Consider the following 23,836-nt stretch of genomic DNA (forward strand, 5'->3'; position numbering starts at 1 on the left):
TGAAACAGAACACAGGGCATATTGTTGATCAGCAGGTTGAAACAGAACACAGGGCATATCGTTGCTCAGCAGGTTGAAACAGAACACAGGGCATGTCGTTGCTGTCAGGTTGAAACAGAACACAGGGCATATCGTTGCTCAGCAGGTTGAAACAGAACACAGGGCATGTCGTTGCTGTCAGGTTGAAACAGAACACAGGGCATATCGTTGCTCAGCAGGTTGAAACAGAACACAGGGCATATCGTTGATCAGCAGGTTGAAACAGAACACAGGGCATGTCGTTGATCAGCAGGTTGAAACAGAACACAGGGCATATCGTTGATCAGCAGGTTGAAACAGAACACAGGGCATATCGTTGATCAGCAGGTTGAAACAGAACACAGGGCATATCGTTGATCAGCAGGTTGAAACAGAACACAGGGCATATCGTTGCTCAGCAGGTTGAAACAGAACACAGGGCATATCGTTGATCAGCAGGTTGAAACAGAACACAGGGCATATCGTTGATCAGCAGGTTGAAACAGAACACAGGGCATATCGTTGCTCAGCAGGTTGAAACAGAACACAGGGCATATTGTTGATCAGCAGGTTGAAACAGAACACAGGGCATGTCGTTGATCAGCAGGTTGAAACAGAACACAGGGCATATCGTTGCTCAGCAGGTTGAAACAGAACACAGGGCATATCGTTGATCAGCAGGTTGAAACAGAACACAGGGCATATCGTTGCTCAGCAGGTTGAAACAGAACACAGGGCATGTCGTTGATCAGCAGGTTGAAACAGAACACAGGGCATGTCGTTGATCAGCAGGTTGAAACAGAACACAGGGCATGTCGTTGCTGTCAGGTTGAAACAGAACACAGGGCATGTCGTTGATCAGCAGGTTGAAACAGAACACAGGGCATGTCGTTGATCAGCAGGTTGAAACAGAACACAGGGCATATCGTTGATCAGCAGGTTGAAACAGAACACAGGGCATATCGTTGATCAGCAGGTTGAAACAGAACACAGGGCATATCGTTGATCAGCAGGTTGAAACAGAACACAGGGCATATCGTTGATCAGCAGGTTGAAACAGAACACAGGGCATATCGTTGCTGTCAGGTTGAAACAGAACACAGGGCATATCGTTGCTCAGCAGGTTGAAACAGAACACAGGGCATATCGTTGATCAGCAGGTTGAAACAGAACACAGGGCATATCGTTGCTGTCAGGTGGAAACTGCACGTTTAAAACTGTTACTTTTCAGGAAAACAAAAGCGTTTTTCTGGGTGTTGAAAACCTCAGTGATGTATATACCATACTATATACCATACCATGCGAACACTTAAACTTTAGATTTCAGATGCTATAACCTTTGACACACTGATGGAGTATATTATAGTATATTGTGGGTAGTATATGGAGATGACAGATATGGGACATTAAAAAGGATAAATTAAACAAATGGGACAGTTTATTAGAACAAAACAAATGGCTACAGCCTCAGTAGTTAACCAGGTAAATGACGCTGTCTCAAAAGTGGGCGTGAATTTGTAGGCATTGGAGCGACCTGTATCGCGGTCGCCATTTTGGAGAAGGCAAGTTTCCTGACTACTGGCCAATCACAGCGGGTCTTTTCCGGGACTTGTCAGAATCTAGTTGTATAAAAATATCCCGTGATATCCCTGTGATTGGCCAGTAGTCAGGAAGCTTGCTGTATATATACTATGTATGTACTGCATGTCTATGATATGGAATAGTGTTTATAGAAGATGAAGATGTTCTTACTCTGTTCTGCCATCCTTTAGAGATGGACCATGACCCTGCCATGGAGATGCTGACCTTGGGGAAGTCTGTGAACAAACAACACATACAGTACGTACAGTATCCTGTATCAGTACGTACAGTATCCTGTATCAGTACGTACCCTGTATCAGTACGTACAGTACCCTGTATCAGTACGTACAGTACGTACAGTACCCTGTATCAGTACGTACAGTACGTACAGTACGTACAGTACGTACAGTACCCTGTATCAGTACGTACAGTACGTACAGTACGTACAGTACGTACAGTACCCTGTATCAGTACGTACAGTACGTACAGTACCCTGTATCAGTACGTACAGTACGTACAGTACGTACAGTACCCTGTATCAGTACGTACAGTACGTACAGTACCCTGTATCAGTACGTACCCTGTATCAGTACGTACAGTACCCTGTATCAGTACGTACAGTACGTACAGTACCCTGTATCAGTACGTACAGTACGTACAGTACGTACAGTACCCTGTATCAGTACATACAGTACCCTGTATCAGTACGTACAGTACGTACAGTACCCTGTATCAGTACGTACAGTACGTACAGTACCCTGTATCAGTACGTACAGTACGTACAGTACCCTGTATCAGTACGTACAGTACCCTGTATCAGTACGTACAGTACCCTGTATCAGTACGTACAGTACGTACCCTGTATCAGTACGTACAGTACGTACCCTGTATCAGTACGTACAGTACGTACAGTACCCTGTATCAGTACGTACAGTACATACAGTACCCTGTATCAGTACGTACAGTACCCTGTATCAGTACGTACAGTACGTACAGTACCCTGTATCAGTACGTACAGTACCCTGTATCAGTACGTACAGTACCCTGTATCAGTACGTACAGTACCCTGTATCAGTACGTACAGTACCCTGTATCAGTACCTACAGTACCCTGTATCAGTACGTACAGTACATACAGTACCCTGTATCAGTACGTACAGTACCCTGTATCAGTACCTACAGTACATACAGTACCCTGTATCAGTACGTACAGTACGTACAGTACCCTGTATCAGTACGTACAGTACGTACAGTACCCTGTATCAGTACGTACAGTACACACAGTACCCTGTATCAGTACGTACAGTACGTACAGTACCCTGTATCAGTACGTACAGTACATACAGTACCCTGTATCAGTACGTACAGTACGTACAGTACCCTGTATCAGTACGTACAGTACGTACAGTACGTACAGTACCCTGTATCAGTACGTACAGTACATACAGTACCCTGTATCAGTACGTACAGTACGTACAGTACCCTGTATCAGTACGTACAGTACGTACAGTACCCTGTATCAGTACGTACAGTACGTACAGTACGTACAGTACCCTGTATCAGTACGTACAGTACGTACAGTACGTACAGTACCCTGTATCAGTACGTACAGTACGTACAGTACATACAGTACCCTGTATCAGTACGTACAGTACGTACAGTACATACAGTACCCTGTATCAGTACGTACAGTACATACAGTACCCTGTATCAGTACGTACAGTACGTACAGTACCCTGTATCAGTACGTACAGTACGTACAGTACCCTGTATCAGTACGTACCCTGTATCAGTACATACAGTACCCTGTATCAGTACGTACAGTACGTACAGTACCCTGTATCAGTACGTACAGTACGTACAGTACCCTGTATCAGTACGTACAGTACCCTGTATCAGTACGTACAGTACGTACAGTACCCTGTATCAGTACGTACAGTACCCTGTATCAGTACGTACAGTACGTACAGTACCCTGTATCAGTACGTACAGTACGTACAGTACCCTGTATCAGTACGTACCCTGTATCAGTACATACAGTACCCTGTATCAGTACGTACAGTACGTACAGTACCCTGTATCAGTACGTACAGTACGTACAGTACCCTGTATCAGTACGTACAGTACCCTGTATCAGTACGTACAGTACGTACAGTACCCTGTATCAGTACGTACAGTACGTACAGTACCCTGTATCAGTACGTACAGTACCCTGTATCAGTACGTACAGTACCCTGTATCAGTACGTACAGTACCCTGTATCAGTACGTACAGTACCCTGTATCAGTACGTACAGTACGTACAGTACCCTGTATCAGTACGTACAGTACCCTGTATCAGTACGTACAGTACCCTGTATCAGTACGTACAGTACCCTGTATCAGTACGTACAGTACGTACAGTACCCTGTATCAGTACGTACAGTACGTACAGTACCCTGTATCAGTACGTACAGTACATACAGTACCCTGTATCAGTACGTACAGTACGTACAGTACCCTGTATCAGTACGTACAGTACCCTGTATCAGTACGTACAGTACCCTGTATCAGTACGTACAGTACCCTGTATCAGTACGTACAGTACCCTGTATCAGTACCTACAGTACCCTGTATCAGTACGTACAGTACATACAGTACCCTGTATCAGTACGTACAGTACCCTGTATCAGTACCTACAGTACCCTGTATCAGTACCTACAGTACCCTGTATCAGTACGTACAGTACCCTGTATCAGTACGTACAGTACGTACAGTACCCTGTATCAGTACGTACAGTACGTACAGTACCCTGTATCAGTACGTACAGTACATACAGTACCCTGTATCAGTACGTACAGTACATACAGTACCCTGTATCAGTACGTACAGTACGTACAGTACCCTGTATCAGTACGTACAGTACATACAGTACCCTGTATCAGTACGTACAGTACGTACAGTACCCTGTATCAGTACGTACAGTACGTACAGTACGTACAGTACCCTGTATCAGTACGTACAGTACATACAGTACCCTGTATCAGTACGTACAGTACGTACAGTACCCTGTATCAGTACGTACAGTACGTACAGTACATACAGTACCCTGTATCAGTACGTACAGTACATACAGTACCCTGTATCAGTACGTACAGTACGTACAGTACATACAGTACCCTGTATCAGTACGTACAGTACATACAGTACCCTGTATCAGTACGTACAGTACCCTGTATCAGTACGTACAGTACCCTGTATCAGTACGTACAGTACCCTGTATCAGTACGTACAGTACCCTGTATCAGTACCTACAGTACCCTGTATCAGTACGTACAGTACATACAGTACCCTGTATCAGTACGTACAGTACGTACAGTACCCTGTATCAGTACGTACAGTACATACAGTACCCTGTATCAGTACGTACAGTACCCTGTATCAGTACGTACAGTACCCTGTATCAGTACGTACAGTACCCTGTATCAGTACGTACAGTACCCTGTATCAGTACATACAGTACCCTGTATCAGTACGTACAGTACATACAGTACGTACAGTACGTACAGTACGTACAGTACCCTGTATCAGTACGTACAGTACGTACAGTACCCTGTATCAGTACGTACAGTACATACAGTACCCTGTATCAGTACGTACAGTACGTACAGTACCCTGTATCAGTACGTACAGTACATACAGTACCCTGTATCAGTACGTACAGTACGTACAGTACCCTGTATCAGTACGTACAGTACGTACAGTACGTACAGTACCCTGTATCAGTACGTACAGTACATACAGTACCCTGTATCAGTACGTACAGTACGTACAGTACCCTGTATCAGTACGTACAGTACGTACAGTACATACAGTACCCTGTATCAGTACGTACAGTACATACAGTACCCTGTATCAGTACGTACAGTACGTACAGTACCCTGTATCAGTACGTACAGTACGTACAGTACATACAGTACCCTGTATCAGTACGTACAGTACATACAGTACCCTGTATCAGTACGTACAGTACGTACAGTACATACAGTACCCTGTATCAGTACGTACAGTACATACAGTACCCTGTATCAGTACGTACAGTACATACAGTACCCTGTATCAGTACGTACAGTACCCTGTATCAGTACGTACAGTACGTACAGTACCCTGTATCAGTACGTACAGTACGTACAGTACCCTGTATCAGTACGTACAGTACGTACAGTACCCTGTATCAGTACATACAGTACCCTGTATCAGTACGTACAGTACGTACAGTACCCTGTATCAGTACGTACAGTACGTACAGTACCCTGTATCAGTACGTACAGTACCCTGTATCAGTACGTACAGTACGTACAGTACCCTGTATCAGTACGTACAGTACGTACAGTACCCTGTATCAGTACGTACAGTACCCTGTATCAGTACGTACAGTACCCTGTATCAGTACGTACAGTACGTACCCTGTATCAGTACGTACAGTACGTACAGTACCCTGTATCAGTACGTACAGTACATACAGTACCCTGTATCAGTACGTACAGTACCCTGTATCAGTACGTACAGTACGTACAGTACCCTGTATCAGTACGTACAGTACCCTGTATCAGTACGTACAGTACCCTGTATCAGTACGTACAGTACCCTGTATCAGTACGTACAGTACCCTGTATCAGTACGTACAGTACCCTGTATCAGTACGTACAGTACCCTGTATCAGTACGTACAGTACATACAGTACCCTGTATCAGTACGTACAGTACGTACAGTACCCTGTATCAGTACGTACAGTACGTACAGTACGTACAGTACCCTGTATCAGTACGTACAGTACATACAGTACCCTGTATCAGTACGTACAGTACGTACAGTACCCTGTATCAGTACGTACAGTACGTACAGTACATACAGTACCCTGTATCAGTACGTACAGTACATACAGTACCCTGTATCAGTACGTACAGTACGTACAGTACATACAGTACCCTGTATCAGTACGTACAGTACATACAGTACCCTGTATCAGTACGTACAGTACCCTGTATCAGTACGTACAGTACCCTGTATCAGTACGTACAGTACCCTGTATCAGTACGTACAGTACCCTGTATCAGTACCTACAGTACCCTGTATCAGTACGTACAGTACATACAGTACCCTGTATCAGTACGTACAGTACGTACAGTACCCTGTATCAGTACGTACAGTACATACAGTACCCTGTATCAGTACGTACAGTACCCTGTATCAGTACGTACAGTACCCTGTATCAGTACGTACAGTACCCTGTATCAGTACGTACAGTACCCTGTATCAGTACATACAGTACCCTGTATCAGTACGTACAGTACATACAGTACGTACAGTACGTACAGTACGTACAGTACCCTGTATCAGTACGTACAGTACGTACAGTACCCTGTATCAGTACGTACAGTACATACAGTACCCTGTATCAGTACGTACAGTACGTACAGTACCCTGTATCAGTACGTACAGTACATACAGTACCCTGTATCAGTACGTACAGTACGTACAGTACCCTGTATCAGTACGTACAGTACGTACAGTACGTACAGTACCCTGTATCAGTACGTACAGTACATACAGTACCCTGTATCAGTACGTACAGTACGTACAGTACCCTGTATCAGTACGTACAGTACATACAGTACCCTGTATCAGTACGTACAGTACGTACAGTACCCTGTATCAGTACGTACAGTACGTACAGTACGTACAGTACCCTGTATCAGTACGTACAGTACATACAGTACCCTGTATCAGTACGTACAGTACATACAGTACCCTGTATCAGTACGTACAGTACGTACAGTACCCTGTATCAGTACGTACAGTACGTACAGTACATACAGTACCCTGTATCAGTACGTACAGTACATACAGTACCCTGTATCAGTACGTACAGTACGTACAGTACATACAGTACCCTGTATCAGTACGTACAGTACATACAGTACCCTGTATCAGTACGTACAGTACATACAGTACCCTGTATCAGTACGTACAGTACCCTGTATCAGTACGTACAGTACGTACAGTACCCTGTATCAGTACGTACAGTACGTACAGTACCCTGTATCAGTACGTACAGTACGTACAGTACCCTGTATCAGTACGTACCCTGTATCAGTACATACAGTACCCTGTATCAGTACGTACAGTACGTACAGTACCCTGTATCAGTACGTACAGTACCCTGTATCAGTACGTACAGTACGTACAGTACCCTGTATCAGTACGTACAGTACGTACAGTACCCTGTATCAGTACGTACAGTACCCTGTATCAGTACGTACAGTACCCTGTATCAGTACGTACAGTACGTACAGTACCCTGTATCAGTACGTACAGTACCCTGTATCAGTACGTACAGTACCCTGTATCAGTACGTACAGTACGTACCCTGTATCAGTACGTACAGTACGTACAGTACCCTGTATCAGTACGTACAGTACATACAGTACCCTGTATCAGTACGTACAGTACCCTGTATCAGTACGTACAGTACGTACAGTACCCTGTATCAGTACGTACAGTACCCTGTATCAGTACGTACAGTACCCTGTATCAGTACGTACAGTACCCTGTATCAGTACGTACAGTACCCTGTATCAGTACCTACAGTACCCTGTATCAGTACCTACAGTACCCTGTATCAGTACGTACAGTACATACAGTACCCTGTATCAGTACCTACAGTACCCTGTATCAGTACGTACAGTACCCTGTATCAGTACGTACAGTACATACAGTACCCTGTATCAGTACCTACAGTACCCTGTATCAGTACGTACAGTACCCTGTATCAGTACGTACAGTACATACAGTACCCTGTATCAGTACGTACAGTACGTACAGTACCCTGTATCAGTACGTACAGTACATACAGTACCCTGTATCAGTACGTACAGTACGTACAGTACCCTGTATCAGTACGTACAGTACGTACAGTACATACAGTACCCTGTATCAGTACGTACAGTACATACAGTACCCTGTATCAGTACGTACAGTACGTACAGTACATACAGTACCCTGTATCAGTACGTACAGTACATACAGTACCCTGTATCAGTACGTACAGTACCCTGTATCAGTACGTACAGTACCCTGTATCAGTACGTACAGTACCCTGTATCAGTACGTACAGTACGTACCCTGTATCAGTACCTACAGTACCCTGTATCAGTACGTACAGTACATACAGTACCCTGTATCAGTACGTACAGTACGTACAGTACCCTGTATCAGTACGTACAGTACCCTGTATCAGTACGTACAGTACGTACAGTACCCTGTATCAGTACGTACCCTGTATCAGTACGTACCCTGTATCAGTACGTACCCTGTATCAGTACGTACCCTGTATCAGTACATACAGTACCCTGTATCAGTACGTACAGTACGTACAGTACCCTGTATCAGTACGTACAGTACGTACAGTACCCTGTATCAGTACGTACAGTACCCTGTATCAGTACGTACAGTACGTACAGTACCCTGTATCAGTACGTACAGTACGTACAGTACCCTGTATCAGTACGTACAGTACGTACAGTACCCTGTATCAGTACGTACAGTACGTACAGTACCCTGTATCAGTACGTACAGTACGTACAGTACCCTGTATCAGTACGTACAGTACCCTGTATCAGTACGTACAGTACCCTGTATCAGTACGTACAGTACGTACCCTGTATCAGTACGTACAGTACGTACAGTACCCTGTATCAGTACGTACAGTACCCTGTATCAGTACGTACAGTACGTACAGTACCCTGTATCAGTACGTACAGTACCCTGTATCAGTACGTACAGTACCCTGTATCAGTACGTACAGTACCCTGTATCAGTACGTACAGTACCCTGTATCAGTACGTACAGTACCCTGTATCAGTACGTACAGTACATACAGTACCCTGTATCAGTACGTACAGTACCCTGTATCAGTACGTACAGTACATACAGTACCCTGTATCAGTACGTACAGTACCCTGTATCAGTACGTACAGTACGTACAGTACCCTGTATCAGTACGTACAGTACCCTGTATCAGTACGTACAGTACCCTGTATCAGTACGTACAGTACCCTGTATCAGTACGTACAGTACGTACAGTACCCTGTATCAGTACGTACAGTACCCTGTATCAGTACCTACAGTACCCTGTATCAGTACCTACAGTACCCTGTATCAGTACGTACAGTACATACAGTACCCTGTATCAGTACGTACAGTACCCTGTATCAGTACGTACAGTACCCTGTATCAGTACCTACAGTACCCTGTATCAGTACGTACAGTACATACAGTACCCTGTATCAGTACGTACAGTACCCTGTATCAGTACGTACAGTACGTACAGTACCCTGTATCAGTACGTACAGTACGTACAGTACCCTGTATCAGTACGTACAGTACATACAGTACCCTGTATCAGTACGTACAGTACGTACAGTACCCTGTATCAGTACGTACAGTACCCTGTATCAGTACGTACAGTACCCTGTATCAGTACGTACAGTACGTACAGTACCCTGTATCAGTACGTACAGTACCCTGTATCAGTACGTACAGTACCCTGTATCAGTACGTACAGTACGTACCCTGTATCAGTACGTACAGTACGTACAGTACCCTGTATCAGTACGTACAGTACATACAGTACCCTGTATCAGTACGTACAGTACCCTGTATCAGTACGTACAGTACGTACAGTACCCTGTATCAGTACGTACAGTACCCTGTATCAGTACGTACAGTACCCTGTATCAGTACGTACAGTACCCTGTATCAGTACGTACAGTACCCTGTATCAGTACGTACAGTACCCTGTATCAGTACGTACAGTACCCTGTATCAGTACGTACAGTACCCTGTATCAGTACCTACAGTACCCTGTATCAGTACCTACAGTACCCTGTATCAGTACGTACAGTACATACAGTACCCTGTATCAGTACGTACAGTACCCTGTATCAGTACGTACAGTACATACAGTACCCTGTATCAGTACCTACAGTACCCTGTATCAGTACGTACAGTACCCTGTATCAGTACGTACAGTACATACAGTACCCTGTATCAGTACGTACAGTACGTACAGTACCCTGTATCAGTACGTACAGTACATACAGTACCCTGTATCAGTACGTACAGTACGTACAGTACCCTGTATCAGTACGTACAGTACGTACAGTACGTACAGTACCCTGTATCAGTACGTACAGTACATACAGTACCCTGTATCAGTACGTACAGTACGTACAGTACCCTGTATCAGTACGTACAGTACGTACAGTACATACAGTACCCTGTATCAGTACGTACAGTACATACAGTACCCTGTATCAGTACGTACAGTACGTACAGTACATACAGTACCCTGTATCAGTACGTACAGTACATACAGTACCCTGTATCAGTACGTACAGTACCCTGTATCAGTACGTACAGTACCCTGTATCAGTACGTACAGTACCCTGTATCAGTACGTACAGTACGTACCCTGTATCAGTACCTACAGTACCCTGTATCAGTACGTACAGTACATACAGTACCCTGTATCAGTACGTACAGTACGTACAGTACCCTGTATCAGTACGTACAGTACCCTGTATCAGTACGTACAGTACGTACAGTACCCTGTATCAGTACGTACCCTGTATCAGTACGTACCCTGTATCAGTACGTACCCTGTATCAGTACATACAGTACCCTGTATCAGTACGTACAGTACGTACAGTACCCTGTATCAGTACGTACAGTACGTACAGTACCCTGTATCAGTACGTACAGTACCCTGTATCAGTACGTACAGTACGTACAGTACCCTGTATCAGTACGTACAGTACGTACAGTACCCTGTATCAGTACGTACAGTACGTACAGTACCCTGTATCAGTACGTACAGTACCCTGTATCAGTACGTACAGTACGTACCCTGTATCAGTACGTACAGTACGTACAGTACCCTGTATCAGTACGTACAGTACCCTGTATCAGTACGTACAGTACGTACAGTACCCTGTATCAGTACGTACAGTACCCTGTATCAGTACGTACAGTACGTACAGTACCCTGTATCAGTACGTACAGTACCCTGTATCAGTACGTACAGTACCCTGTATCAGTACGTACAGTACCCTGTATCAGTACGTACAGTACCCTGTATCAGTACGTACAGTACATACAGTACCCTGTATCAGTACGTACAGTACCCTGTATCAGTACGTACAGTACATACAGTACCCTGTATCAGTACGTACAGTACCCTGTATCAGTACGTACAGTACGTACAGTACCCTGTATCAGTACGTACAGTACCCTGTATCAGTACGTACAGTACCCTGTATCAGTACGTACAGTACCCTGTATCAGTACGTACAGTACCCTGTATCAGTACCTACAGTACCCTGTATCAGTACCTACAGTACCCTGTATCAGTACGTACAGTACATACAGTACCCTGTATCAGTACGTACAGTACCCTGTATCAGTACCTACAGTACCCTGTATCAGTACGTACAGTACCCTGTATCAGTACGTACAGTACGTACAGTACCCTGTATCAGTACGTACAGTACGTACAGTACCCTGTATCAGTACGTACAGTACGTACAGTACCCTGTATCAGTACGTACAGTACGTACAGTACGTACAGTACGTACAGTACGTACCCTGTATCAGTACGTACAGTACATACAGTACCCTGTATCAGTACGTACAGTACGTACAGTACCCTGTATCAGTACGTACAGTACATACAGTACCCTGTATCAGTACGTACAGTACGTACAGTACCCTGTATCAGTACGTACAGTACGTACAGTACGTACAGTACCCTGTATCAGTACGTACAGTACATACAGTACCCTGTATCAGTACGTACAGTACGTACAGTACCCTGTATCAGTACGTACAGTACGTACAGTACATACAGTACCCTGTATCAGTACGTACAGTACATACAGTACCCTGTATCAGTACGTACAGTACGTACAGTACATACAGTACCCTGTATCAGTACGTACAGTACATACAGTACCCTGTATCAGTACGTACAGTACCCTGTATCAGTACGTACAGTACCCTGTATCAGTACGTACAGTACCCTGTATCAGTACGTACAGTACCCTGTATCAGTACGTACAGTACCCTGTATCAGTACGTACAGTACATACAGTACCCTGTATCAGTACCTACAGTACCCTGTATCAGTACGTACAGTACATACAGTACCCTGTATCAGTACCTACAGTACCCTGTATCAGTACGTACAGTACATACAGTACCCTGTATCAGTACGTACAGTACGTACAGTACCCTGTATCAGTACGTACAGTACCCTGTATCAGTACGTACAGTACCCTGTATCAGTACGTACAGTACCCTGTATCAGTACGTACAGTACCCTGTATCAGTACGTACAGTACATACAGTACCCTGTATCAGTACCTACAGTACCCTGTATCAGTACGTACAGTACATACAGTACCCTGTATCAGTACGTACAGTACGTACAGTACCCTGTATCAGTACGTACAGTACCCTGTATCAGTACGTACAGTACCCTGTATCAGTACGTACAGTACCCTGTATCAGTACGTACAGTACCCTGTATCAGTACGTACAGTACCCTGTATCAGTACGTACAGTACCCTGTATCAGTACGTACAGTACATACAGTACGTACAGTACGTACAGTACGTACAGTACCCTGTATCAGTACGTACAGTACATACAGTACCCTGTATCAGTACGTACAGTACGTACAGTACGTACAGTACCCTGTATCAGTACGTACAGTACGTACAGTACGTACAGTACGTACAGTACCCTGTATCAGTACGTACAGTACGTACAGTACGTACAGTACCCTGTATCAGTACGTACAGTACGTACAGTACGTACAGTACCCTGTATCAGTACGTACAGTACGTACAGTACCCTGTATCAGTACGTACAGTACGTACAGTACGTACAGTACCCTGTATCAGTACGTACAGTACGTACAGTACCCTGTATCAGTACGTACAGTACGTACAGTACCCTGTATCAGTACGTACAGTACGTACAGTACGTACAGTACCCTGTATCAGTACGTACAGTACGTACAGTACGTACAGTACCCTGTATCAGTACGTACAGTACGTACAGTACCCTGTATCAGTACGTACAGTACGTACAGTACGTACAGTACCCTGTATCAGTACGTACAGTACATACAGTACCCTGTATCAGTACGTACAGTACATACAGTACCCTGTATCAGTACGTACAGTACATACAGTACCCTGTATCAGTACGTACAGTACGTACAGTACCCTGTATCAGTACGTACAGTACATACAGTACCCTGTATCAGTACGTACAGTACATACAGTACCCTGTATCAGTACGTACAGTACGTACAGTACGTACAGTACCCTGTATCAGTACGTACAGTACGTACAGTACCCTGTATCAGTACGTACAGTACATACAGTACCCTGTATCAGTACGTACAGTACATACAGTACCCTGTATCAGTACGTACAGTACCCTGTATCAGTACGTACAGTACGTACAGTACGTACAGTACCCTGTATCAGTACGTACAGTACGTACAGTACCCTGTATCAGTACGTACAGTACATACAGTACCCTGTATCAGTACGTACAGTACGTACAGTACCCTGTATCAGTACGTACAGTACATACAGTACCCTGTATCAGTACGTACAGTACGTACAGTACCCTGTATCAGTACCTACAGTACCCTGTATCAGTACGTACAGTACATACAGTACCCTGTATCAGTACGTACAGTACGTACAGTACCCTGTATCAGTACGTACAGTACATACAGTACCCTGTATCAGTACGTACAGTACGTACAGTACCCTGTATCAGTACGTACAGTACGTACAGTACCCTGTATCAGTACGTACAGTACCCTGTATCAGTACGTACAGTACGTACAGTACCCTGTATCAGTACGTACAGTACGTACAGTACCCTGTATCAGTACGTACAGTACGTACAGTACCCTGTATCAGTACGTACAGTACGTACAGTACCCTGTATCAGTACGTACAGTACCCTGTATCAGTACGTACAGTACGTACAGTACCCTGTATCAGTACGTACAGTACCCTGTATCAGTACGTACAGTACCCTGTATCAGTACGTACAGTACATACAGTACCCTGTATCAGTACGTACAGTACGTACAGTACCCTGTATCAGTACGTACAGTACCCTGTATCAGTACGTACAGTACATACAGTACCCTGTATCAGTACGTACAGTACCCTGTATCAGTACGTACAGTACGTACAGTACCCTGTATCAGTACGTACAGTACATACAGTACCCTGTATCAGTACGTACAGTACCCTGTATCAGTACGTACAGTACGTACAGTACCCTGTATCAGTACGTACAGTACCCTGTATCAGTACGTACAGTACCCTGTATCAGTACATACAGTACCCTGTATCAGTACGTACAGTACCCTGTATCAGTACGTACAGTACCCTGTATCAGTACGTACAGTACATACAGTACCCTGTATCAGTACGTACAGTACATACAGTACCCTGTATCAGTACGTACAGTACCCTGTATCAGTACGTACAGTACCCTGTATCAGTACGTACAGTACGTACAGTACCCTGTATCAGTACGTACAGTACCCTGTATCAGTACCTACAGTACCCTGTATCAGTACGTACAGTACCCTGTATCAGTACGTACAGTACCCTGTATCAGTACGTACAGTACGTACAGTACCCTGTATCAGTACGTACAGTACCCTGTATCAGTACCTACAGTACCCTGTATCAGTACGTACAGTACCCTGTATCAGTACCTACAGTACCCTGTATCAGTACGTACAGTACCCTGTATCAGTACGTACAGTACGTACAGTACCCTGTATCAGTACGTACAGTACATACAGTACCCTGTATCAGTACGTACAGTACGTACAGTACCCTGTATCAGTACGTACAGTACATACAGTACCCTGTATCAGTACGTACAGTACATACAGTACCCTGTATCAGTACGTACAGTACGTACAGTACCCTGTATCAGTACGTACAGTACGTACAGTACATACAGTACCCTGTATCAGTACGTACAGTACGTACAGTACCCTGTATCAGTACGTACAGTACGTACAGTACGTACAGTACGTACAGTACCCTGTATCAGTACGTACAGTACGTACAGTACCCTGTATCAGTACGTACAGTACGTACAGTACGTACAGTACGTACAGTACCCTGTATCAGTACGTACAGTACGTACAGTACCTACAGTACCCTGTATCAGTACGTACAGTACGTACAGTACGTACAGTACGTACAGTACCCTGTATCAGTACGTACAGTACGTACAGTACCCTGTATCAGTACGTACAGTACGTACCCTGTATCAGTACGTACAGTACGTACAGTACCCTGTATCAGTACGTACAGTACGTACAGTACCCTGTATCAGTACGTACAGTACGTACCCTGTATCAGTACGTACAGTACGTACCCTGTATCAGTACGTACAGTACGTACAGTACCCTGTATCAGTACGTACAGTACGTACAGTACGTACAGTACCCTGTATCAGTACGTACAGTACGTACAGTACGTACAGTACCCTGTATCAGTACGTACAGTACATACAGTACCCTGTATCAGTACGTACAGTACGTACAGTACCCTGTATCAGTACGTACAGTACGTACAGTACGTACAGTACCCTGTATCAGTACGTACAGTACATACAGTACCCTGTATCAGTACGTACAGTACATACAGTACCCTGTATCAGTACGTACAGTACATACAGTACCCTGTATCAGTACGTACAGTACGTACAGTACCCTGTATCAGTACGTACAGTACATACAGTACCCTGTATCAGTACGTACAGTACATACAGTACCCTGTATCAGTACGTACAGTACGTACAGTACGTACAGTACCCTGTATCAGTACGTACAGTACGTACAGTACCCTGTATCAGTACGTACAGTACATACAGTACCCTGTATCAGTACGTACAGTACATACAGTACCCTGTATCAGTACGTACAGTACCCTGTATCAGTACGTACAGTACGTACAGTACGTACAGTACCCTGTATCAGTACGTACAGTACGTACAGTACCCTGTATCAGTACGTACAGTACATACAGTACCCTGTATCAGTACGTACAGTACGTACAGTACCCTGTATCAGTACGTACAGTACATACAGTACCCTGTATCAGTACGTACAGTACGTACAGTACCCTGTATCAGTACCTACAGTACCCTGTATCAGTACGTACAGTACATACAGTACCCTGTATCAGTACGTACAGTACGTACAGTACCCTGTATCAGTACGTACAGTACATACAGTACCCTGTATCAGTACGTACAGTACGTACAGTACCCTGTATCAGTACGTACAGTACGTACAGTACCCTGTATCAGTACGTACAGTACCCTGTATCAGTACGTACAGTACGTACAGTACCCTGTATCAGTACGTACAGTACGTACAGTACCCTGTATCAGTACGTACAGTACGTACAGTACCCTGTATCAGTACGTACAGTACGTACAGTACATACAGTACCCTGTATCAGTACGTACAGTACGTACAGTACCCTGTATCAGTACGTACAGTACGTACAGTACCCTGTATCAGTACGTACAGTACCCTGTATCAGTACGTACAGTACGTACAGTACCCTGTATCAGTACGTACAGTACCCTGTATCAGTACGTACAGTACATACAGTACCCTGTATCAGTACGTACAGTACATACAGTACCCTGTATCAGTACGTACAGTACCTACAGTACCCTGTATCAGTACGTACAGTACATACAGTACCCTGTATCAGTACGTACAGTACATACAGTACCCTGTATCAGTACGTACAGTACCTACAGTACCCTGTATCAGTACGTACAGTACCCTGTATCAGTACGTACAGTACATACAGTACCCTGTATCAGTACGTACAGTACGTACAGTACCCTGTATCAGTACGTACAGTACGTACAGTACCCTGTATCAGTACGTACAGTACATACAGTACCCTGTATCAGTACGTACAGTACCCTGTATCAGTACGTACAGTACGTACAGTACCCTGTATCAGTACGTACAGTACCCTGTATCAGTACGTACAGTACCCTGTATCAGTACATACAGTACCCTGTATCAGTACGTACAGTACCCTGTATCAGTACGTACAGTACGTACAGTACCCTGTATCAGTACGTACAGTACCCTGTATCAGTACGTACAGTACCCTGTATCAGTACATACAGTACCCTGTATCAGTACGTACAGTACCCTGTATCAGTACGTACAGTACGTACAGTACGTACAGTACCCTGTATCAGTACGTACAGTACATACAGTACCCTGTATCAGTACGTACAGTACATACAGTACCCTGTATCAGTACGTACAGTACATACAGTACCCTGTATCAGTACGTACAGTACATACAGTACCCTGTATCAGTACGTACAGTACCCTGTATCAGTACGTACAGTACCCTGTATCAGTACGTACAGTACCCTGTATCAGTACGTACAGTACGTACAGTACCCTGTATCAGTACGTACAGTACATACAGTACCCTGTATCAGTACGTACAGTACGTACAGTACCCTGTATCAGTACGTACAGTACATACAGTACCCTGTATCAGTACGTACAGTACATACAGTACCCTGTATCAGTACGTACAGTACGTACAGTACCCTGTATCAGTACGTACAGTACGTACAGTACACACAGTACCCTGTATCAGTACGTACAGTACGTACAGTACCCTGTATCAGTACGTACAGTACGTACAGTACGTACAGTACGTACAGTACCCTGTATCAGTACGTACAGTACGTACAGTACCCTGTATCAGTACGTACAGTACGTACAGTACGTACAGTACGTACAGTACCCTGTATCAGTACGTACAGTACGTACAGTACCTACAGTACCCTGTATCAGTACGTACAGTACGTACAGTACGTACAGTACGTACAGTACCCTGTATCAGTACGTACAGTACGTACAGTACCTACAGTACCCTGTATCAGTACGTACAGTACGTACAGTACCCTGTATCAGTACGTACAGTACGTACCCTGTATCAGTACGTACAGTACGTACAGTACCCTGTATCAGTACGTACAGTACGTACAGTACCCTGTATCAGTACGTACAGTACGTACCCTGTATCAGTACGTACAGTACGTACCCTGTATCAGTACGTACAGTACGTACAGTACCCTGTATCAGTACGTACAGTACGTACAGTACGTACAGTACGTACAGTACGTACAGTACGTACAGTACCTACAGTACCCTGTATCAGTACGTACAGTACGTACAGTACCCTGTATCAGTACGTACAGTACGTACAGTACCCTGTATCAGTACGTACAGTACCCTGTATCAGTACGTACAGTACCCTGTATCAGTACGTACAGTACCCTGTATCAGTACGTACAGTACCCTGTATCAGTACGTACAGTACCCTGTATCAGTACGTACAGTACATACAGTACCCTGTATCAGTACGTACAGTACGTACAGTACCCTGTATCAGTACGTACAGTACGTACAGTACGTACAGTACCCTGTATCAGTACGTACAGTACATACAGTACCCTGTATCAGTACGTACAGTACGTACAGTACGTACAGTACATACAGTACCCTGTATCAGTACGTACAGTACGTACAGTACATACAGTACCCTGTATCAGTACGTACAGTACGTACAGTACATACAGTACCCTGTATCAGTACGTACAGTACGTACAGTACATACAGTACCCTGTATCAGTACGTACAGTACGTACAGTACGTACAGTACCCTGTATCAGTACGTACAGTACGTACAGTACATACAGTACCCTGTATCAGTACGTACAGTACATACAGTACCCTGTATCAGTACGTACAGTACGTACAGTACCCTGTATCAGTACGTACAGTACGTACAGTACGTACAGTACCCTGTATCAGTACGTACAGTACGTACAGTACGTACAGTACGTACAGTACCCTGTATCAGTACGTACAGTACGTACAGTACGTACAGTACCCTGTATCAGTACGTACAGTACGTACAGTACGTACAGTACCCTGTATCAGTACGTACAGTACATACAGTACCCTGTATCAGTACGTACAGTACATACAGTACCCTGTATCAGTACGTACAGTACGTACAGTACCCTGTATCAGTACGTACAGTACATACAGTACCCTGTATCAGTACGTACAGTACCCTGTATCAGTACGTACAGTACATACAGTACCCTGTATCAGTACGTACAGTACGTACAGTACCCTGTATCAGTACCTACAGTACCCTGTATCAGTACGTACAGTACGTACAGTACCCTGTATCAGTACGTACAGTACCCTGTATCAGTACCTACAGTACCCTGTATCAGTACGTACAGTACATACAGTACCCTGTATCAGTACGTACAGTACGTACAGTACCCTGTATCAGTACGTACAGTACCCTGTATCAGTACATACAGTACCCTGTATCAGTACGTACAGTACATACAGTACCCTGTATCAGTACGTACAGTACGTACAGTACCCTGTATCAGTACGTACAGTACATACAGTACCCTGTATCAGTACGTACAGTACATACAGTACCCTGTATCAGTACGTACAGTACATACAGTACCCTGTATCAGTACGTACAGTACGTACAGTACCCTGTATCAGTACCTACAGTACCCTGTATCAGTACGTACAGTACATACAGTACCCTGTATCAGTACGTACAGTACGTACAGTACCCTGTATCAGTACGTACAGTACGTACAGTACCCTGTATCAGTACGTACAGTACGTACAGTACGTACAGTACCCTGTATCAGTACGTACAGTACATACAGTACCCTGTATCAGTACGTACAGTACGTACAGTACCCTGTATCAGTACGTACAGTACCCTGTATCAGTACGTACAGTACCCTGTATCAGTACGTACAGTACCCTGTATCAGTACGTACAGTACATACAGTACCCTGTATCAGTACGTACAGTACCCTGTATCAGTACCTACAGTACCCTGTATCAGTACGTACAGTACCCTGTATCAGTACCTACAGTACCCTGTATCAGTACGTACAGTACCCTGTATCAGTACGTACAGTACATACAGTACCCTGTATCAGTACGTACAGTACGTACAGTACCCTGTATCAGTACGTACAGTACCCTGTATCAGTACGTACAGTACGTACAGTACCCTGTATCAGTACGTACAGTACATACAGTACCCTGTATCAGTACGTACAGTACGTACAGTACCCTGTATCAGTACGTACAGTACATACAGTACCCTGTATCAGTACGTACAGTACCCTGTATCAGTACGTACAGTACGTACAGTACCCTGTATCAGTACGTACAGTACCCTGTATCAGTACGTACAGTACATACAGTACCCTGTATCAGTACGTACAGTACCCTGTATCAGTACGTACAGTACCCTGTATCAGTACGTACAGTACCCTGTATCAGTACGTACAGTACATACAGTACCCTGTATCAGTACGTACAGTACATACAGTACCCTGTATCAGTACGTACAGTACCCTGTATCAGTACGTACAGTACCCTGTATCAGTACGTACAGTACCCTGTATCAGTACGTACAGTACGTACAGTACCCTGTATCAGTACGTACAGTACATACAGTACCCTGTATCAGTACGTACAGTACCCTGTATCAGTACGTACAGTACCCTGTATCAGTACGTACAGTACGTACAGTACCCTGTATCAGTACGTACAGTACGTACAGTACCCTGTATCAGTACGTACAGTACGTACAGTACCCTGTATCAGTACGTACAGTACCCTGTATCAGTACGTACAGTACCCTGTATCAGTACGTACAGTACCCTGTATCAGTACGTACAGTACGTACAGTACCCTGTATCAGTACGTACAGTACATACAGTACCCTGTATCAGTACGTACAGTACGTACAGTACCCTGTATCAGTACGTACAGTACCCTGTATCAGTACGTACAGTACGTACAGTACCCTGTATCAGTACGTACAGTACATACAGTACCCTGTATCAGTACGTACAGTACGTACAGTACCCTGTATCAGTACGTACAGTACATACAGTACCCTGTATCAGTACGTACAGTACATACAGTACCCTGTATCAGTACGTACAGTACGTACAGTACCCTGTATCAGTACGTACAGTACGTACCCTGTATCAGTACGTACAGTACGTACAGTACCCTGTATCAGTACGTACAGTACCCTGTATCAGTACGTACAGTACGTACAGTACCCTGTATCAGTACGTACAGTACGTACAGTACGTACAGTACGTACAGTACCCTGTATCAGTACGTACAGTACCCTGTATCAGTACGTACAGTACGTACAGTACGTACAGTACGTACAGTACCCTGTATCAGTACGTACAGTACGTACAGTACCTACAGTACCCTGTATCAGTACGTACAGTACGTACAGTACCCTGTATCAGTACGTACAGTACGTACAGTACCCTGTATCAGTACGTACAGTACGTACAGTACGTACAGTACGTACAGTACGTACAGTACGTACAGTACCTACAGTACCCTGTATCAGTACGTACAGTACGTACAGTACCCTGTATCAGTACGTACAGTACGTACAGTACGTACAGTACGTACAGTACCCTGTATCAGTACGTACAGTACGTACAGTACGTACAGTACGTACAGTACCCTGTATCAGTACGTACAGTACGTACAGTACCCTGTATCAGTACGTACAGTACGTACAGTACCCTGTATCAGTACGTACAGTACGTACAGTACGTACCCTGTATCAGTACGTACAGTACGTACAGTACCCTGTATCAGTACGTACAGTACGTACAGTACCCTGTATCAGTACGTACAGTACGTACAGTACCCTGTATCAGTACGTACAGTACGTACAGTACCCTGTATCAGTACGTACAGTACGTACAGTACCCTGTATCAGTACGTACAGTACGTACAGTACCCTGTATCAGTACGTACAGTACGTACAGTACGTACAGTACGTACAGTACCCTGTATCAGTACGTACAGTACGTACAGTACCCTGTATCAGTACGTACAGTACGTACAGTACGTACAGTACGTACAGTACCCTGTATCAGTACGTACAGTACCTACAGTACCCTGTATCAGTACGTACAGTACGTACAGTACCCTGTATCAGTACGTACAGTACGTACAGTACGTACAGTACCCTGTATCAGTACGTACAGTACGTACAGTACGTACAGTACGTACAGTACGTACAGTACCTACAGTACCCTGTATCAGTACGTACAGTACGTACAGTACCCTGTATCAGTACGTACAGTACGTACAGTACCCTGTATCAGTACGTACAGTACATACAGTACCCTGTATCAGTACGTACAGTACGTACAGTACGTACCCTGTATCAGTACGTACAGTACGTACAGTACGTACCCTGTATCAGTACGTACAGTACGTACAGTACGTACAGTACGTACAGTACCCTGTATCAGTACGTACAGTACGTACAGTACGTACAGTACGTACAGTACCCTGTATCAGTACGTACAGTACGTACAGTACGTACAGTACGTACAGTACGTACAGTACCCTGTATCAGTACGTACAGTACGTACAGTACCCTGTATCAGTACGTACAGTACGTACAGTACCCTGTATCAGTACGTACAGTACGTACAGTACGTACCCTGTATCAGTACGTACAGTACGTACAGTACGTACAGTACGTACAGTACGTACAGTACGTACAGTACGTACAGTACGTACAGTACGTACAGTACGTACAGTACGTACCCTGTATCAGTACGTACAGTACGTACAGTACGTACAGTACGTACAGTACGTACAGTACGTACAGTACGTACAGTACGTACAGTACGTACCCTGTATCAGTACGTACAGTACGTACAGTACGTACCCTGTATCAGTACGTACAGTACGTACAGTACGTACAGTACGTACCCTGTATCAGTACGTACAGTACGTACAGTACGTACAGTACGTACCCTGTATCAGTACGTACAGTACGTACAGTACGTACCCTGTATCAGGCATTCTATCTCCTTGTTCATGGATATGTTATGGTTATGGTTCCATTTGTGCACGCCCAGTTAACTCATTCACTGCCAAGGACGACTTAT

At 44.4% G+C, this 23,836-nt stretch overlaps 1 protein-coding gene across 1 annotated transcript in view; it reads right to left on the minus strand.

Moving 5' to 3' along the window:
* Positions 1-23,836, minus strand: part of wdr27 (WD repeat domain 27) — a gene marked incomplete at its 3' end in the record, with an annotated part of 142,506 nt that overhangs the window by 99,762 nt on the left and 18,908 nt on the right. The window contains exon 11 of the mRNA XM_084076195.1: positions 1,771-1,835. Coding sequence (XP_083932321.1) covers positions 1,771-1,835 — 65 coding nt within the window. The remainder of the gene's footprint in view (positions 1-1,770; positions 1,836-23,836) is intronic.

The sequence above is a fragment of the Gymnoscopelus microlampas genome (genome assembly GCF_963454915.1).
Source record: "Gymnoscopelus microlampas genome assembly, chromosome: 13".
Lineage (NCBI taxonomy): Eukaryota > Metazoa > Chordata > Actinopteri > Myctophiformes > Myctophidae > Gymnoscopelus > Gymnoscopelus microlampas.